Genomic DNA, 17,172 nt, shown 5'->3' with positions numbered 1-17,172 from the left:
ATATACAAGACCGTATTTTTTCATGAGTGTACCGTGTGTTGCTCTTATAAGCTAGGAAAACATGAAAGGGAAAACAAAATTCTTTCTCCTTCTAACTGGGATCATTTGAGATTTTAACAATGTTACTTTTTCCTGTGCTTGATTATATAGGGCAAAACTTGACACCTACTTGACTGTAGTTATGTCTTCTTGATAACGCATCCAGGTAAAATTAAAAAGGATCTTATCCTCATGTCCTTTGCACCCAATGCCTGTAACAGTAAAAGCTCAGAATTCTGGAAAACAGGGCATGCTTGAGAGGGAACATCTTGTAAAGATTGTAATTTGACCTTTGCGTCAACCTTGCTGAGTAAATTTTAAATATTCTAAGAGAACAAAATCGAAAGCCTCAAGGTGGAATACCACTCCCTCTTCCTCCTAGAACTATAAACCAGCCAGAAGCTTTTTCAGAGATTAAGCTAGAAAATGTGTGCCTCTCTTTAATACTTTTGCTGAGAAATAAAATTCGTCACTAGAGATAAAGGCAGATTTATATTTAATGCCATCCTCATCAATCTTCCAGTATTTTATTCCAGTCTACCTCCACTTAAGTAGTTGAGTCAGGTATAACCAGAAACACTTGATTTTTCCCCTCCCACCCTGTGAAATAATATTTATAACATTTAGCATTACAAACCTTTTAAACTCTGGAGTACGCTTGAAGATGATGGCAATTAAGAAAAAAATGCTCTTTGACAACTTCGCAGCTTTTGATTAAACCACACCAAGAGGCATGTTACAGTGATAACAATGAAGCATTATGCCAATTATGTTAAATCCTGCTCTCCGCTTTAAGCTCATCATGACCTGTTTCAGTGTCCTGTAATTTATCCTCTGGAATGCTTACTCTCATCAATAAAGTGTTCAAGAGAAAAAAAGAAAGCCACCAAAGGGAATAACCACCCCCAAATGACTTCTAGAAAACAAGTATTTCTTAACTTTTTATTGACATTGGCAAATTAAAATAGAATAAATTAACAAGTATTTTTTCAAAAAAATGTTTTGTACAAAAATACTGTCAAAATTTCCTAAAAAGCTTTCAACACAGTAGTATCTTTTCATGTACTGAATATAACTATTAGCACAGTGTCAAAAATGTTGAAGACAGAAACAAAATAAAAATCTGTGAAATGTTTGCCACTGATGACATTCCACACCCTATTATTGTCTGTACATATCGGGGAGGGGGACAGCCACCTTGAAAGTGAACAGTATGACTTTTCCTGATCCAGAATGGTTTGGCCCACATCTGTTTAATCTTCCAGTTTAGCATATTTTAAAAATTAGTCTGTACTCAAATGCATAGTTAAAAATATGAAGCGAGATGGCAGAGTTTGTGCAGTAATATCTGCCCTTCAAAGTTCATGCAACCAACTAATGCAATTTTTCCTTTCCCTCGTAAATCTGAATGCAGTTCAGTCATTTGAAACCATCTACAAAATCCACAAGATTAAGCAGTTTGCCAAGATTAATATCTAACAGTTGAGCACTGGAGAAAGTGAGGAAATAAGGAGTAAAAACAAACAACAAAAAAGACCAAGTTAACTAGATATTTCAACTACATAAGGGAGGTGAATGTCAAGGCTACAAAAACGAAACAAAAACAGAAAAAAAAAAGTGGCAGCAATTTTTTTAAACCAATTTGTACAAGTTTATAGTTTACTTTGTTTCCAAGTTCTCAAACCTTTCACGATCTGAAAAGTGAGATACTGTGTCTAAGGGAATGTTTTTTAATTCACACCGAAGAAATTGGGGGATTTGATTTCTTTCGCCGGGATTTCGATCGAGTCAACAGCTTACTCTGCTGGGCTGTTGTTTGCACACGAAGTCCGTCATAAAATCAAACTCGTTTTGCCCCAGCCAGAGTTCGGGCAGCTCCTTGATGCGGTCCAAACCCATTTCTATCACTAAGGACATAAGCACTTCCTCGTCGATGAAATCAGTGTCTATGACATTGGGCGGCAGCATTGCAGCAGGGACGTGGGCCACGGAGGCGGGCATGTTGCTGCTGCCGCTGCCGCCGCTGCCGCCGCCGCTATTGCTGCTGCCCGCGCCGCCGCCCGAGGTGCCCGCCGAGCCGCCGGGGGTGCTGCTGCCGCCCGAGCCGCCGGGGGTGCTGCTGCCGCCGCTGTGCTTGGGGTTGCAATCTCGGAAGTGCTGGTTTGTCCCGTTCATCTGGTGGCCTGCAGCAGGGTGCAAATCCGGCATGTAGTGGTTGTGGGGATAGGGGTGGTGGTTGAAATACTGGTTGTTGAGCTTCTGCAACTGCATGCTGGCCGGCAGAGAGCCTCCCTGGCTGGCCACCGGGGGGCCCATGAACTGGGAGCTGTTAAACCTGGCCCCGGGAGCCAGCGCGCTCGGGGGGTGCCCTCCGTTCACAGTCCCCGGCCCCATCGCGTGCCTGATGCCGCTCGTGGCGTTCATGTTGCTCGCGCCGTAGTGTATGTGCTCGCCCATTAGCGCGTTGAAGGCGTGTTGGGGCTGCTGCTGGTGATGATGGGGGCTCGGGAACTGCCCCACGCCCATGCGGTGGGCAGGGTGGTGGTGCAGCCCGTTAGTGCCGTCGGGGAAGCGCCCGTGGTTCATGGCCATCATATGGTCTGCCATTTCCAGTCCTGAAAGTGAAAAGGGCAGACGGTAAGCCCTGCGCCACACGTGTCGCCCACCTCGGTGCACCCCACTTTTTCTCGGCTCTGGCCCCCAGGCTCACCCGACGCACTTAGGCTGCGAATCATCATCCCGAGGATCCCACTAGGAGCCTGTGCACCCGGGCTCGCCACCAAGGCGGACCTGCCACCCACAACAGAGCCGCGCGCTGCACAAACAGCCCTTTCCCCTGCGATCGGGCGGGGGACCCAAGCCCACACCCCCCTCTGCTCCCCGAAGTCGCCTAATAAAGGAAGTGCCCCGTAGCTCTGCCGCGAACTTCAGGCATTAAATCAGCCCTCCTCATCCTGTTGTTGCACATCCTGTTGTTATTCCCCAGCTCCGCCTCACGCTCTTCCTCCGGGCAAACCCTGCCCTCGGAGGACTGGGCTGGCAGAAGCCCCAGCCAGCTTCGCCCGCCGCGCTTACCTTCCGTCCTTGCGATTTCTGCTCCGAAGACCGAGGGCGGGATCGTCGGGTCCAGGACCGGCTCAGCAGCACATAGAGGGGGCCTTTCTGGCGTGCAAGGCGCTCGCTGTCGCGAAGTCGGCGCCGAAGTCTTGCAGCAGCCGCTGGGGCAGAATCGGAGCCGTTCCCTTTTATTTCCCCTCTGCTGCCCTCACAGCTCGGCAAGACCGCCCGGCAGCTGCCAACAATGAGCTGTGTTTCTTAGGGCTTTGGCCACAGTTAATATAAGGGATTTCAGGAAGGGCGGAGCGAGAGCCTCCGGGAGGGCGGCGGGAAAACGCGGATTCCGGAACATCGGGCACACCGGACCGGGTCGGGCAGCCGAGTCCCCACTGCCGGAGGCACGTGCACAGAGGCTGCGGGCCCAGGCGCCGCCCCGCTGACCCCGGATGCTGGCTTCCTCCCGGCCCACAAATACCAGACCAGGCCGCCCCCGGAGCAAGGACAGAATCCTCCCTGGACTCTCAGCCCGAAGGTAGCGCCTGCCCGGAGAGCAGCGAGGAAAACTCACCGCCCCCCTCTGGCCGGATTCTCCACCCCGAGCTCACCTAGCGATCTGTGCTGCTTTCTGTGGGAAAACGGGTTTCACCCAGCGCCCCGTCCATAGTGCCCTTCTACCTCCCCGGGTTTGCAAAAGCCTACCCAGGTTGCAAAGAATGGCTGTGTTTACCCGTGTGGGTTTTTAAGCCCCGGGCAAATAATGCCCCTTCCCCTGTGCGTGCTTTCCTGGGCTGTGCTTTTGTGGTTTTATAGGGGCAGTAGGTAAACCCGATCTAGACATTCTGCGTGTAGATGCATTTTTTTCCCACTCCTTTCAAGGACAGGAGCGGGGGGGGGGGGGGGGGGCGGGGAGCGGCAGCAGCTGCAGGTGGACTGAGCGCGCTCGCAGGCCTGACCGCCTCCGCTCCAGCGCCCTGGAATCCGGTCCGTGCTTTCGGGGCCGCTCGCCGCTCCCGGGGTACGTGTGCTTCTGCTAAGTTTGCGTTTGCAGCTCTTGGTAGCTTTGGCATCCGAGCTGAGGCGTCTCTGCTCTGTAAACAAACTCAGCGATCCTCGTCCCCAGATCCACCTTTTTGCACATACGCAGTTTCTTGCTTCTGCTGTTGCCCTTGATCCGGGAGGTGGGGGTGTGTGCAAACTTGCATAGCCTCCCTCCGGGCTCTGCCTGACGGTTTGGGGTTGATTTAGAAGCGAACGGGTTTGTAATTAAGAAATTCGGGGGCTGAGTAAGGCTGCTGTAGCTGGAAAAGGAAAACAAATAGATAACATGGTAATCGCTTTGTAAATAAAGTCGTTCTGGAGGTGGGCACGTAGCTGCACGTCCCGTATGGCACCGTGGCACACACTGCTGGGACTCTTCCTTTTCAGTGAAATTGCTCAGTGGGGTAATAGGCGATAATAATAACCTTGCTTCCCTGAACGCGGCACAACTAGCCTGGTCGTCCATTTGGCTCACTGACTTGCAAATAAAAGCCCTTAACGCCCGTCTGGGCCACTACCCAGTCGGAGCTCTCTTGCTTTTTCAAATGGGGAAGCCGAGTTGTTTCCCCAGCACCATGATGAGGCTGCTCGGAGATTTTATATTGCTCTTTATGTGGTAAAAGTGACTTTAGCGCTCCGAATAAGGACTTCTGTTCAGGGTTGTTTCTTCATAACTCGATATCCATTGACGACTTCCTGCTGCGAAGAGCAAGTCCCCCGCCCCCCTCTTTTTTTCTCCCTTCTTGCTCGCAGGACTTCTTTAGGCCCTTCTTGAGGACTGGAAATTCTGATATATTTCCCCTTTCAGGAATTTGCAGAAGAGAACGAATCCTGATTATTTGTTTCGATTACCCCTCTGTCTTCCTCTAGTTATAATATATGTGTAGAATATTTAATATGTATATTTAAACATTGTTACTGTCTTCCTCTTTTCCTTTCTTTCCTTTTGCACACTCTCCAGTATTTGTAACCGTGTATGCAATAATTTTTAAAGCTCAGAAATACTTGCTTTTTGGATACTTGTGCACAGAATACATCGCAGTTTTGGTTGCAACAATCGCCTCATCTCCTGTCCACCCACCACTTTTACCTGTAGGTCATGGACTTGCAGCTACAGAATCAGAGGCTTGGAAGAGACCTGCCACTTCCTATCAAAAAATAGACTCGAAAATATTGGTCAACCCCAGACTCAAAAATTGCCAGATAGATTGTTTACTTCCCTTCCTAGTACTGCTGTGTCTTGCGACACAAAGACCAGCTCTTGAATGTCTAATCTAAATTCCTCTTGCAACCATTAAGGAAAGGTGCAGCTCCATGCTGCTCCAGTGGTTCCACATACTATTGGGAAATCCCTTGAAAGGTCACCTCCCCATCCTCCACCCCTTAGAGGGAACAGAAATTCCTTCTGGGGCCAGCTGGTTAGAACCTGGTATGCTTTGTTCATTTATTCATTCATCCAGTGAATATTTACCAGGTGCCAGGCACTTTTCCTAGCTTCTGGAGAGACAACCAAGACAGAAACTCATGGTCAAACTGTGCAGCTGGACAAACAAGCCTCGGACACACTTTGATAAGTGTCACAACAGCATTACACACAAGCACTTCCAGGGTCACACAGGAGGGACACCTAACCTAGTTTTCGGGCCTTGGGAAGGCTTCCCAGTGGGGTGGTGATAAGTTGAGGCCTGACTATGAGTAGAAGTTAGGCCATCCCAGGCAGGGGGCGCAGGGAGAGAAACAAGGTTGGAGAGGTAAAGGGGCTGGATCCTATGGGCACTGGTCCCCAAGCTGAGAAATTTGGGTTGTATCTTGAAAGTAATGAGAAGTGAGTGAAGGCTTGTGAACCAGTGAGATGATCAAATTTTCATTTTAGAGAGACCAGGACAAAACTGTGGAGAATGGATTGAGAAAGTAAGACCGGGGACAGGGAGTTCAGTTAGGGGGCTGTTACAGTCATCCAGGGGTAGGCAAAGCCCAGTGTAACCAGGGGTTTATCCTGTGAACCGGGGTGAGGCAGTGGTCTGCACGTGGCCCTGATGGTACTAGATGGTTGTATTAGTTTCCTAGGGCTGCCATGACAAAGTACCACAGACTTCGTTTACAATTCTCAGGCGTAAACAAAAGAAAATTGTTGTCTCACAGTTCTGGAGGCTAGAAGTCCAAGATCAAGGTGTTGGCAGGGTAGGTTCTGAGGGCTGTGAGGGAAAATCTGTTCCGTGCCCCTCTTCTAGATTTGGTGGTTTGCTGGCCATCTTTGGTGTTTCTTGGCTTGTACAGGTATCACCCCAATCTCCGTCTTAATCCTCACGTGGTATTTTTCCCTGTGTGTGTCTCAGTGTCCAAATTTCCCCTTTTTTATAAGGGCACCAGTCATATTGGACTAGGGCCTATCCTAATGACCTCATTTTAACTTGATTACCTCTGTAAAGACCCTGTCTCTAAATGAAGTCCTTTCTGAGGTACTAGAGGTTAGAATTCCAACATTTTTGGAGGGACACAATTCAACCCATACCAGTGGTGGAGAAACTGAATAACACAAGACCCCCCCCCCATTATGGAAGAAAGACATAGCCTGGAACTTTCTTCCCAGCTCTCCTGCTGGCCTACACTTTCATTTCTTCATGTTTCTGCTGCTCAGACACCACCTCTATGAGGTCTTCCTGATTATCCTTCCCAACTAGCAATATCCCTCTTTGTTTTCTTACACTGTTTTGTTTATCCTCTTAGCATTTATCCCACCTGACTTGTTGCATATTGAATTTTCACTGTCTTCCCCCCTGGAATGGCAGCTCCAGGAGAGCAGGGACCTTGCCTGTTTGTTTTTTCAGTGTCTAAAACAAGTCTTTTACTGATTAGATTAGTGACACGATGGATGGATGGATGGATGGATGGATGGATGGATGGATGGATGGATGGGTGGATGGGTGGATGGATGGATGGGTGGATGGAAGGAAGGAATATAGCAGAATTACAAGGGAACCCAAATAAAGGGCTTAAGGGCCGGTGGTCAGGAAAGATTTTTCTGGAGAATGTTAATTTTAATGCTGGCAGTAGAGAAATCTAGTGGAAAGGAGAACAGCAGCTTACCACTGTCTGCATTGTGGCCTGTTATGGACTTGAGGAAAACTGATCTGTTTAGGAGGGATCATTGACTACTGAGTATGGAGGAAGATCCCCATTGGTGTGCAATTTTGATTGAAATTCAAATCAAATTTGAATTTGATTCACATTCAAGGCTTTTGGAGGTAAGCCTTGGGCTTCAGCTAAACTGAGTTGAGGAAAGGCTGACTGAAGGGCCCAGCTTCAAAAAATATACGAAAGAGTTTATAGCTGTGTGGTGGAGCTAGGGTGAGGCTGGGGCGCAGTGTGGGGTTTAATATGGGGTCTTTTTTGTGCTTTACCTAAATGATCTCACCTAATCCTCACCTTAGCAAGTAGGGATTACTTTCATCACTTCAGAAAGGAGGACTTTGAGAGTTAACAGAACAACCCTACCCCAGCCCCCAAACTATCTTCTCAGAGGGATTAGGGAAAAGGGGAGAGAAGGAATCAGTCAGAGCCAGACACTGGTTGGGCCCATTCTCCTCTTCCCCTCCTCCCAAGACCTTGACTCCAGGTCTTAGCTGGTGAGAAAAACACTGCTGCTGCTTTGTTCCACCATCCACTTGGCCGCCATAATGACACAGGACCTCTGACTGAGCATGAAGTGTGGCAACAATCCATTTCTGCCTTTCTCCTTCTCTCTCCTATTCTCCCTCATTCACAGGATGGAAAGTTCTGATATTTTACTGGTCTGTGGAATAACTGGGGGTAGGAAGTGTCAGTGGATCCAGATCCAGAAACTGCGGATGGACTTTAGTGGCAGCGTGAGGACACATGGTTAGTAAAGAGGCAGAAGCCCTATATACAACCTTGCATTATCTGCAAGTTGAAGAAATAATGTCTTACATGTATGTGTATATGTCAAAATAAGAAATTCATATAATTTTTAAACCTATGGATTTGGTTCTAATTAATAAAGTGCAAATTTACTGGAAATCATTACTAAACTCAGAATGGTTTTTCTGTCTTTATGTATTTTCACATTTGATAAGAAATACAGTTATTACCATGGAGGGGGGGGACAGTGAAATGTTTTTGTTAAAAAGGGGCTTTAAACTTGATGGAGTTGATTCTGTCTCACCTGAGAAGATGGTTAAAGACTCTAGAACATCATCTGTGATTCAGCAGATTGGGCGTGGGGACTGAGGGTCTACATGTTTTAAAAAAATCTTCCAGTTAGTTGTGATGTTTAGCCAAGTTTGCAAACTACCCATCTTGTCCATAGGTGGGTGACAACTGGGGTTGTTCTAAAAGTGATCACGGGTGTGGGGTAAGCCTGGTTTATGCTCATAAAGTCCTGTTCCCCTGGATTGCTGTCCTCTGCCCCCACCCCCCCATGATTGGAATTTTGCCCATCTTTGAAGGTCCAGTTCAACTGACGTCTCCTCTTTCAAGCCTTCCCTGATCCCCCAGATAGAAAGGATTCTGGCTCCCTTGGTGCTCCCAAGGCATTTTGCTCAGATCTTCCTTTATGACTTATTCTGGCTTGAGTTATGGGCATTTGTACCCTCCTGTAGCCTTCTCGGTAATGGCAGAGGTTCCTTGGTGAGCCCCCGGGGACTACACAATGTCATGCATAGAGTAGCTTTTATTAGTCTGCCCGGGATGCCTTAACAAAATACTACAGACTGGGTGGCTCAAACAACAGACTTTATTTTCTCATAGTTCTGGAGGCTGGAAGTCCAATATCAAGGTGTCAGCAGGGTTGGTTTCTTCTGAGGCCTCTCTCCTTGGCTTGCGGATGGCCGATTTCTTGCTGTGTCCTCACCTGGTCTTTTCTGTATTTCCTCTGTGCTGAAGTCCCGGGTGTCTCTTTGCGTGTCACGAATCAGATTGGATTAGGACTCACCTATATGGCCTCATTTTAATTTAATCACCTCTCTAAAGACCTTATAACTAAATACAGTTACATTCTGAGATGCTGGGGGTTAAGACGTCAACATATGAATTTTGGGGGACACAATTTAGCCCATAACATACCTCATGCATGTTCTGATAAATGACATTTTATTAGTCTACAACTTTAACAATAAACTAGACAATACTTATTTGGGTTATAAAGTTGGATGAGGTATGTTGGAAAGCAGAAGAAGAATTGAGTGACCTTAACTAGATAAATATGCCATCAAGGGCTTCCCTGGTGGCGCAGTGGTTGGGAGTCCGCCTGCCGATGCAGGGGACACGGGTTCGTGCCCCGGTCTGGGAAGATCCCACATGCCACGGAGCGGCTGGGCCCGTGAGCCATGGCCGCTGAGCCTGTGCGTCCGGAGCCTGTGCTCTGCAACGGGAGATGCCACAGCAGTGAGAGGCCTGCGAACCGCAAAAAAAAAAAAAAAAGCCATCAAAATCAGGATTGTATTCAATAGGAAAAACTTCAAAGGCCCCAGAGGACAATAACAAACTGCACGGGTATTGGATGGGAAATTACCAACTAGGTATAACAAATTCAGCCAAAAAAAAAAAAAAAAGAAAAGAAAATTGTGAGTCAAACTGAGCTATTGGTTGAATGGAAGGCAGCAATGCAATTCTGTTATTAAAAAGGAAACAACTTGGAGTGTGTTAGGAGTGAGAAAAATCAAATGATAGAGCTGGAAGTAGTCCTTTTGCTACACTTGGCTCTTCTTTAGAGATTGTAGTTGGTTTTTAACTTTACATTTTAATAAAGAGTTACAGAAACTAAATAAGGTTCATTTAAGAAAAGGGAAATATATTTTAAAGGGATGGGAAATGGGACTTATAATGGCTGTTTAATCTGGAGAAGAAAAAGCTGACAGGTGACTTAATCCATATGTTCTGGTGTACGCATAGGGAAACTAATATGGTGGATCCTTTCCAGATGTTTTCCTTTTCCACTGAGACAAAGAAGAAAGGAAAGCATTTTTTAAAAAAGAGCTTTAGATCAGTGCTTTTCAAATTGTGTTCTTCAGACCTTGAGTGTTCTTAGCTTCACTTTTACGTGCTTTATATATAAAGGATTTCTTGTTCGAATTTGTTTTAGAACATTGTTCTGATGTTAAACAGTTATGAAAACTAAAGCTTCAGATAATACAAAAATCACAGAATTCTAATTTGGGGTGGGACTTTAAAAATAATCTTATCCAAACTCCCTGATTTTCTAGATGAGAAATCTGAAGTCCTGAGAAGTTAAATGACTGCTCATAAAGGACTTCCTAAACATCAGGATTTTAAAACACCAGAGCAGATTATCAGAGGGAACTAAGTCTTTATGAAGACTTCAGTGAAATAGGATAGAGATGTGTTGAATGGTTGCGATCAGCTTTTCCCAACTGGCCTTCTGTGTTATGGGTGGGAGGGTTGTAAAAGGCAGTAACAGAATCTGTATCAATTTCTACTTTTTAAAAAGTGGGAAGTAAAATCATTTAAAAGTATTTTTTGCAGTTGGAAATGGAAGTTTGAGAGTTTCTGAGAGTGTGCTGAGTGAGCCTACTAAGCTGGTGATAGACATCGGACAGCAACAGCAAGCGCTTAACTCAGTTACTCACTTGCCAGATACCTCAGTCAAAGGGGAGGTTTTTACTGTTTTGCTACTTGAAGTTGCTTTGATTCTCATTCACATATGAATTTTTTTAAGATAGAAAACAAATAGTCCCAAATAAAATAAACCAATGAGAAATGTCATTGTGATAATTATTTTGCAAATGACTTATGATGATGCTCACCCCATGCAGGGGTTTCCTTCATATAATGAAAATTCTTATATAGCACAAATACCTAACTCTAGAACTCAAAAATCAGTGCTAGATAGAGAAAACATAGTGATGACTACACCCAGAGTGGCCTTCAATTTGTTAGAAATAAAGATTCAACTGCCACATGGAAAAATAGTGAAGTTACGTTTGCAAATAATGGCCTGAAACTATTCCTTTTCTCTAATTAGTTATAAATAACACAAAAGTTATTTTTTAAAAACCTAGTTGGTTTTTAAGTACAAAATGCAAGAACTAAAAGCATGGAGAAATGAAAGTATTTTGTGTGAATTTCTGATATCATTCTGTGTAGTTATATTTCAATCTAGGTTAAATACACATTTAGCACAAAATCCAAAGAGGATATATTGCCTATTTTAAATTTGTCAACAAAATATGCTTTTCCTTAAGATTTGATTCAAAAGAAGTCATACAATAGAAGTCCACTACATAAGAAAAAAAGAATTTGTTTTTATATTTTTGTGTAATAAGTATTATTAAAAATCAGGTTAAAATAAACTCCTCAAAATAAACTTCAATAATATATTTATCTAAAATATAATATTTCATGTGAACTCTCTTCTTTCTGTATGCCATACAAAAATTTAAAAATGACTTAAAAATGCCTAAATGGTTTGTGAAATAATAGTGACGGGGACTCACGGAATAGAAATATTGAAAAATGCTGGCTTGAATCAGTGTTTCTCAAGAGTAATATATGGACCCCTTTCAAAAGAAAAACATCTCTAAGGAAGGCCTCAAATGCTTACTTACATTATTTTTATTACATTTCTTAAGTATGGAACAGTAGAAAATGATATGTGACACCCTTATGTTTATAGCTCCTATACAACTGTAATACTAGAGCACATTTGCATGCTAAATAATAAATGAAACTAGAGAATCGGTAAAAATAGAAATTAACAGCATTTACATGGCAGATTTTGTCAAGATTAAGTCATCCTTTGCAGGGTGAATCTAGCAAAAAGAATTGCAGCACGAGTTTTTTTCCTATCAAGTTCGGCTAGCTGATGCTATAGCTTGCTGTTCAATGAAATTCTCTATTTGAACCATTGCAAAACTTTATGTACAATGCACCATGACTTTTGGTTTTCACATGGTGTGAAGCTATCACTTATATATTAAATCCACGTCTATTCTTGTCTTAACTAGTATTTAACAGTTAAAGTAATGCCGTTTGGCACCTCCACGATTGTAATCACAGATCTGGATATTGAAAGAGGGTCAATTTGGATAATCCATAATATGCTTGTAATAATTTATTAAAAATTAACAACAAAATGAAAACATAAAGTTAAAGAGGTCTTGAAGAGAAAAAGAGACCCCTTCCCCCCCCTAATCTTTTAAGGACTATGAAAGATCCATGAACCCTAGTTGAATAAAAACTGATTTTGGTGGTGTTCAGTCTTTATTATTATAAATATTTTGGATCATATACTTATTTATTATAATAAATAATTTGGATCAATGGCCGAGTCAGGGCAGGGAATGGAGAGCTTAAGCTACTGGGAAGTCTGAATGTTAACCAATTCCTTTTAAAAATATAGGTTTCTTTCTAATATCAAATAAGTATATGACCCCAAAGTTGTCTGTGGGTTCAGTCTTCTTTCACTTGTTGATTCATTAGTTCCTTCTTCCATTCATTCAAATGCCTATGTAATAACTAGATAAGAATGATTTGTATGAGTGTGTGAATTATTTGTATTTTAAGTGGTATTTTCTGGAGTGCTTGTAGGTGCTTCAGTTCTTTTAAGTAATTTAAACAATCTTGTTTACACCATCAATTTGTAGTGAGCAAGGGATTTCTAAGCTAATTTGCTGTGCAGCCTAGCTCCTGGAATCGGTATGTAGGGGTATCAGAGAAGCAGCTTCAGATTAACTTTGAGATAAGATTATCTTCCTAGGAGTGAAAGAAAAGAGCATAAATGTGTTGCAGATAAGATCAGCATTCTTAGCAGGAAAGCCCCAGCTTCTTAGGCCTCCTGGGTCCCCTTGAGATTTAGTAGCCACATAAATTCCAGGCACTAGAAGCGCATACTTCCTGTTGTAAATTAATAACCTGCTCTTCATCAATCTCTTGTGGTCTGATGAGTGTGGGAGCCAGTTCAGCTCTGGATGGATGGACCAGCCAAGCTGAGGACCAGGCCTTGGTCTGTGGTGTCTTCACCAAAGGAAAGACATAAATGCAATGACCGATCCTTCGGTCTCCCTCTCTTCCTATTATCTCTGAGCTACAACTACAGTGGGCTGCTGAAATAATTTGAAATTCTGAATCATTAGAATCCTACTTACTGGTAGCTTGTAATACCTTGCCATCCTATGAAGCTTTACTGTGATTTTGCTCCAGATGGGTTAGGACCTCCATTATTGCCACATTATATATAATGCCTCGTGATCTTCCGTCATAGTCCTTCTTGCAATGTGTAGTTACACATTTATTTTGTGACTCTTTAATTACTGTCTCTATGATGGCAGGGACCACGCTTACCCCAGTGTCACAACATCATATCCCCAGTGCAAAAACAGTACCTGGCTCAGAGGCAGTGATCATAAAGCTAAAAATTCTAATTCCTTTAGCCCTTACAGTTAAGCCATTGAGATCTAATTTAAAACCTTCTTTAAAAAAAATTTAAGGGCTTCCCTGGTGGCGCATTGGTTGAGAGTCCGCCTGCCGATGCAGGGGACACGGGTTTGTGCCCCGATCCGGGAAGATCCCAGATGCCGTGGAGCGGCTGGGCCTGTGAGCCATGGCCGCTGAGCCTGTGCGTCCGGAGCCTGTGCTCCGCAACAGGAGAGGCCATAACAGTGAGAGGCCCGTGTACTGCAAAAAAAAAAAAAAAAAAAATTAAAATGTTTTCCAATATTCTAGTTTGCTTCTCTGTGGACTCTGTAAAATTTTTCTCTATAAGTGCTAATCTATGCTAAATAATTTAGAAAGAGCATTCATAAAATTAATTATTATTTATGTTTTCAAAACTTCCTTAGCTCTTCTTGCATTTACCACCTTCTTGAGATTCCACACTCTCCCCAGTAATTAAGCTCTTCTCTAGGCCACTGTTCCTGTATTTTTTTTTATTGGCTTTGTGGATCCTTCATATCATATTACCAGGAGGAAGAAAATTCTAAGAAAGAATGGATTCTCTGCCTGGAGGTAGAGGCTCCTCATCCATGTTCCTTTCTACATTTAAGAGGATATTTTGGACGTGGATCTAGCAGAAGATGAACCCACACGCAGTGTGTTCGTGTGTTCCCATATTATCTGGGGCAATAGTGGAGCATAAGGATGCTTTTTATGAAATATTAATTTAGATGTAAGTTCCAGAGCATTATAACACCAACAAGGAGTCCTTTCTGTGGTCTTTGTTGTTTAATAGGTAGACCTCCTTGCAGAGGAGACAGGAAAAGCTAGTGCAGTTATAAAGAAAAAAGTCCAGAGTTCATGAGGCTAGAGGACTCTGCTATCTGAGATCTTAGGTGATTAGATAAAAGGTGCAAGATTGGAACCCGCAAAGTGAAACTCATTCAGCTAGCTCTAACAGAGCATGGTTTTCCTACAGGTCACCCCCTTTCTGTCATTGCTACCACCACAAACTCCTCCAAGCTGGGGATCATAACTTATTTTTCTTTGTGTCCTAATGCTTGGCACAGTGTGAATTCGTAATATGGTTTGTATGACACTGCCACCTATTTCCTTTTCACTTTACTTGGCCTATTAATTCGGGGAGGGGGGAGAGATTTGGATAAGTAAAATTATTCTCAGGTAATAAAAACAGGCTCAAAAATAGATCAGAATAGATTTAATCTATTTAAATATAGACTTTAAATGGAGAACAGAAACTATATTCTGATATATATTAATTTGGTAAACAACAAAGTGGACTAATTGGCTTTACAAAACTCTTAAAGAGGGCTTCCCTGGTGGCGCAGTGGTTGAGAGTCCGCCTGCCGATGCAGGGGACATGGGTTCGTGCCCCGGTCCAGGAAGATCCCACATGCCGCGAAGCGTCTGGGCCCATGAGCCATGGCCTCTGAGCCTGCATGTCCGGAGCCTGTGCTCCGCAACGGGAGAGGCCACAACAGTGAGAGGCCTGCATACCAAAAAAACAAAAAAAACTCTTAAAGAGTTTTTTTTGGAGGAGGTCACTAAGTTACAAAGTGTGCTTAGATACTAAGAAAGTTCACTGAGGTTTGAGTCTGTGCCTTGATCTGTTGTTCTCTGATCATCAACATTGGTGGTTCTCTTTTGTATCCCCCTCTTTGCCACCAAGAGTGTACAACTGAATCATGATGATGGTGATTTTAACTTGATGTAGGTGTTCTCCTAAAAGTGAGAGGGCCTGGGCAGCTAGAGCTGGAAAGGTTTAGTTTTCTTTAAATGCGTCAAGTTACCAGCATCGTCAAAATCTTTACCTGAGTGTCCATTGATGGATGCATGGATAAAAAAGAAGAAAATTTTGCCATTTCTGACAACATGGATGGACCTTGAGGGTATTATGCTAAGTGAAATAAGTCAAACAGAGAAAGACAAGATCTCACTTGTATGTGGAATCTAAAAAAACAAAGCAAAAAACTCCAACTCATAGATGCAGAGAACAGATTGGTGGTTGCCAGAGGTGGTGGTGGTGGTGGTGGTGGTGGAAATGGGTGAAGGGGATCGAAAGGTACAAGCTTCCAGTTATAAACCAAAATAAATCCGGGGATGTAACGTACAGCATGGTGACTCTAGTTAAAAATACTGTATTACATATTTGAAAGTTGCTAAAAAAAAAAAAAAGTTGCTAAGAGAGGACATCTTAAAAGTTCTCATCACAAGAAAAAAATATTTGTAACTAAGTGTGGTGATGGCTGTTAACTAGACTTGTGGTGGTGATCATTTCACGATATATACAAATATCAAATCATTATGTTGTACACCTGAAACTAATATGTTATATGTTAAGTATTTCTCAATTAAAAAAAAATCGGGTTGGTGCACAAACTGTGACTATAAAATAGTAGGGAAGCGTTCATAAGCCATATGCAAACGTGTGCCTGATTCTAGCCACACCTTAAAAGATGCTGGAGTTTCTGAAGTAAACTCATAAGAGTCATGGAATACTGATTGTTACAGTTACAGATGGGAGGGCCCATAAAAACCATCTAGTCCAACCTATTTCATTTGGAGATTACAGAGATTCAGGCTAAGGGAAGTGAAATGGCTTGCCCAAGGACACAGAGGGAATCAAGAGCAAGCCAGAAAGAGTTGCACAAGGTGACATGAACGGTTCTGCGGAGTTCATGCCCTGTTGCCTATGCCTTGCCGACAAACTTGAGAAGATCAACTGCTCACCAGCTGGCACTACAGAGAAGCTACAGGTAGCTGAAGGCTGCCCTCACAGTAGAGGCCAAAGACTGTCGTCATGAGACTGCCAGGGTTGTTCTTAGCTTCTGGAATCGCTAGACAGGCAAGCCCCTATCAGAACTCATGCCAGGGAGTACATGTAGGTTGTGCTGGTAGCCAGGAGTGTGCTCTGAAGCAGATGAGAGAAAAAGGACCCCTGTTCAAAGGTGCAGAACCAGTTCACTGATAACTTCTTGATGTTCTGCTTTCAGATTATTTCACAAGAACCATTTATGACAGGCGGAGCACTGGTTTGAAGAATACCAGAGGCAAGCGTGGTAGAAATCAGCGTTTATAACTAGGATTCTGGAACACCTAGAGGCCATGATGCAGTTCTGACTTGGGTGAAGACTGCTCAGTGGACGAATAGAATCTGAAAAAGAAAAGTGCCTGATATGGTTTTTAGTGACAAATTAATTGTGTCCCTTTATCAGTGCTAGAGAGACCACTTGATCACCTTTCTTTCCAAACCACGTGGTTTATTACAAAGTTCTTTTAATTTTCAGAACACAGAGATGAGATAAGGCATCACTGGAATTTTGAAGCGTAAACAGACATGAGGTTTGCCCTCTGAAAGTAAGAAAACTAGAAAGGACCACACGTAATGGGTGAGATTAGCTATCTAGAGAAGTAACTCACAAGACTGTCTACGTGGGTTTGACTGGGGAGAACAGAGATCACCCGGTATCTAACCAAGGTGACCAGGCTATGAGTCTCAGGGAGGTGCTCCCATGACAACAGAGCAATGGAACCACTTTGGAAAAGCCCCAAAGCAACATAAATGATTCGAATCAACTATGAACGTCAAAGTCTAATGAGTTGTCTAGG

The 17,172-nt window shown here is 43.6% G+C and overlaps 1 protein-coding gene across 1 annotated transcript; it reads right to left on the bottom strand.

The window, feature by feature from the left end:
* Nucleotides 1–518: 518 nt before the first annotated feature.
* Nucleotides 519–3,361, bottom strand: CITED2 (Cbp/p300 interacting transactivator with Glu/Asp rich carboxy-terminal domain 2). Its single transcript, XM_060168029.1, has 2 exons — nt 3,115–3,361; nt 519–2,654 (listed from the first exon to the last, which is right to left on the bottom strand). The coding sequence occupies exon 2, from the start codon at nt 2,644–2,646 to the stop codon at nt 1,828–1,830; it is 819 nt and encodes a 272-aa protein (XP_060024012.1). The 5' UTR covers nt 2,647–2,654; nt 3,115–3,361; the 3' UTR covers nt 519–1,827.
* Nucleotides 3,362–17,172: the final 13,811 nt, after the last annotated feature.

This window comes from Lagenorhynchus albirostris, chromosome 12 (genome assembly GCF_949774975.1).
Source record: "Lagenorhynchus albirostris chromosome 12, mLagAlb1.1, whole genome shotgun sequence".
Classification (NCBI taxonomy): Eukaryota; Metazoa; Chordata; class Mammalia; order Artiodactyla; family Delphinidae; genus Lagenorhynchus; species Lagenorhynchus albirostris.
Note: the sequence above shows the minus strand (reverse complement) of the source record. Positions and strands in the feature narration are given on the sequence as shown.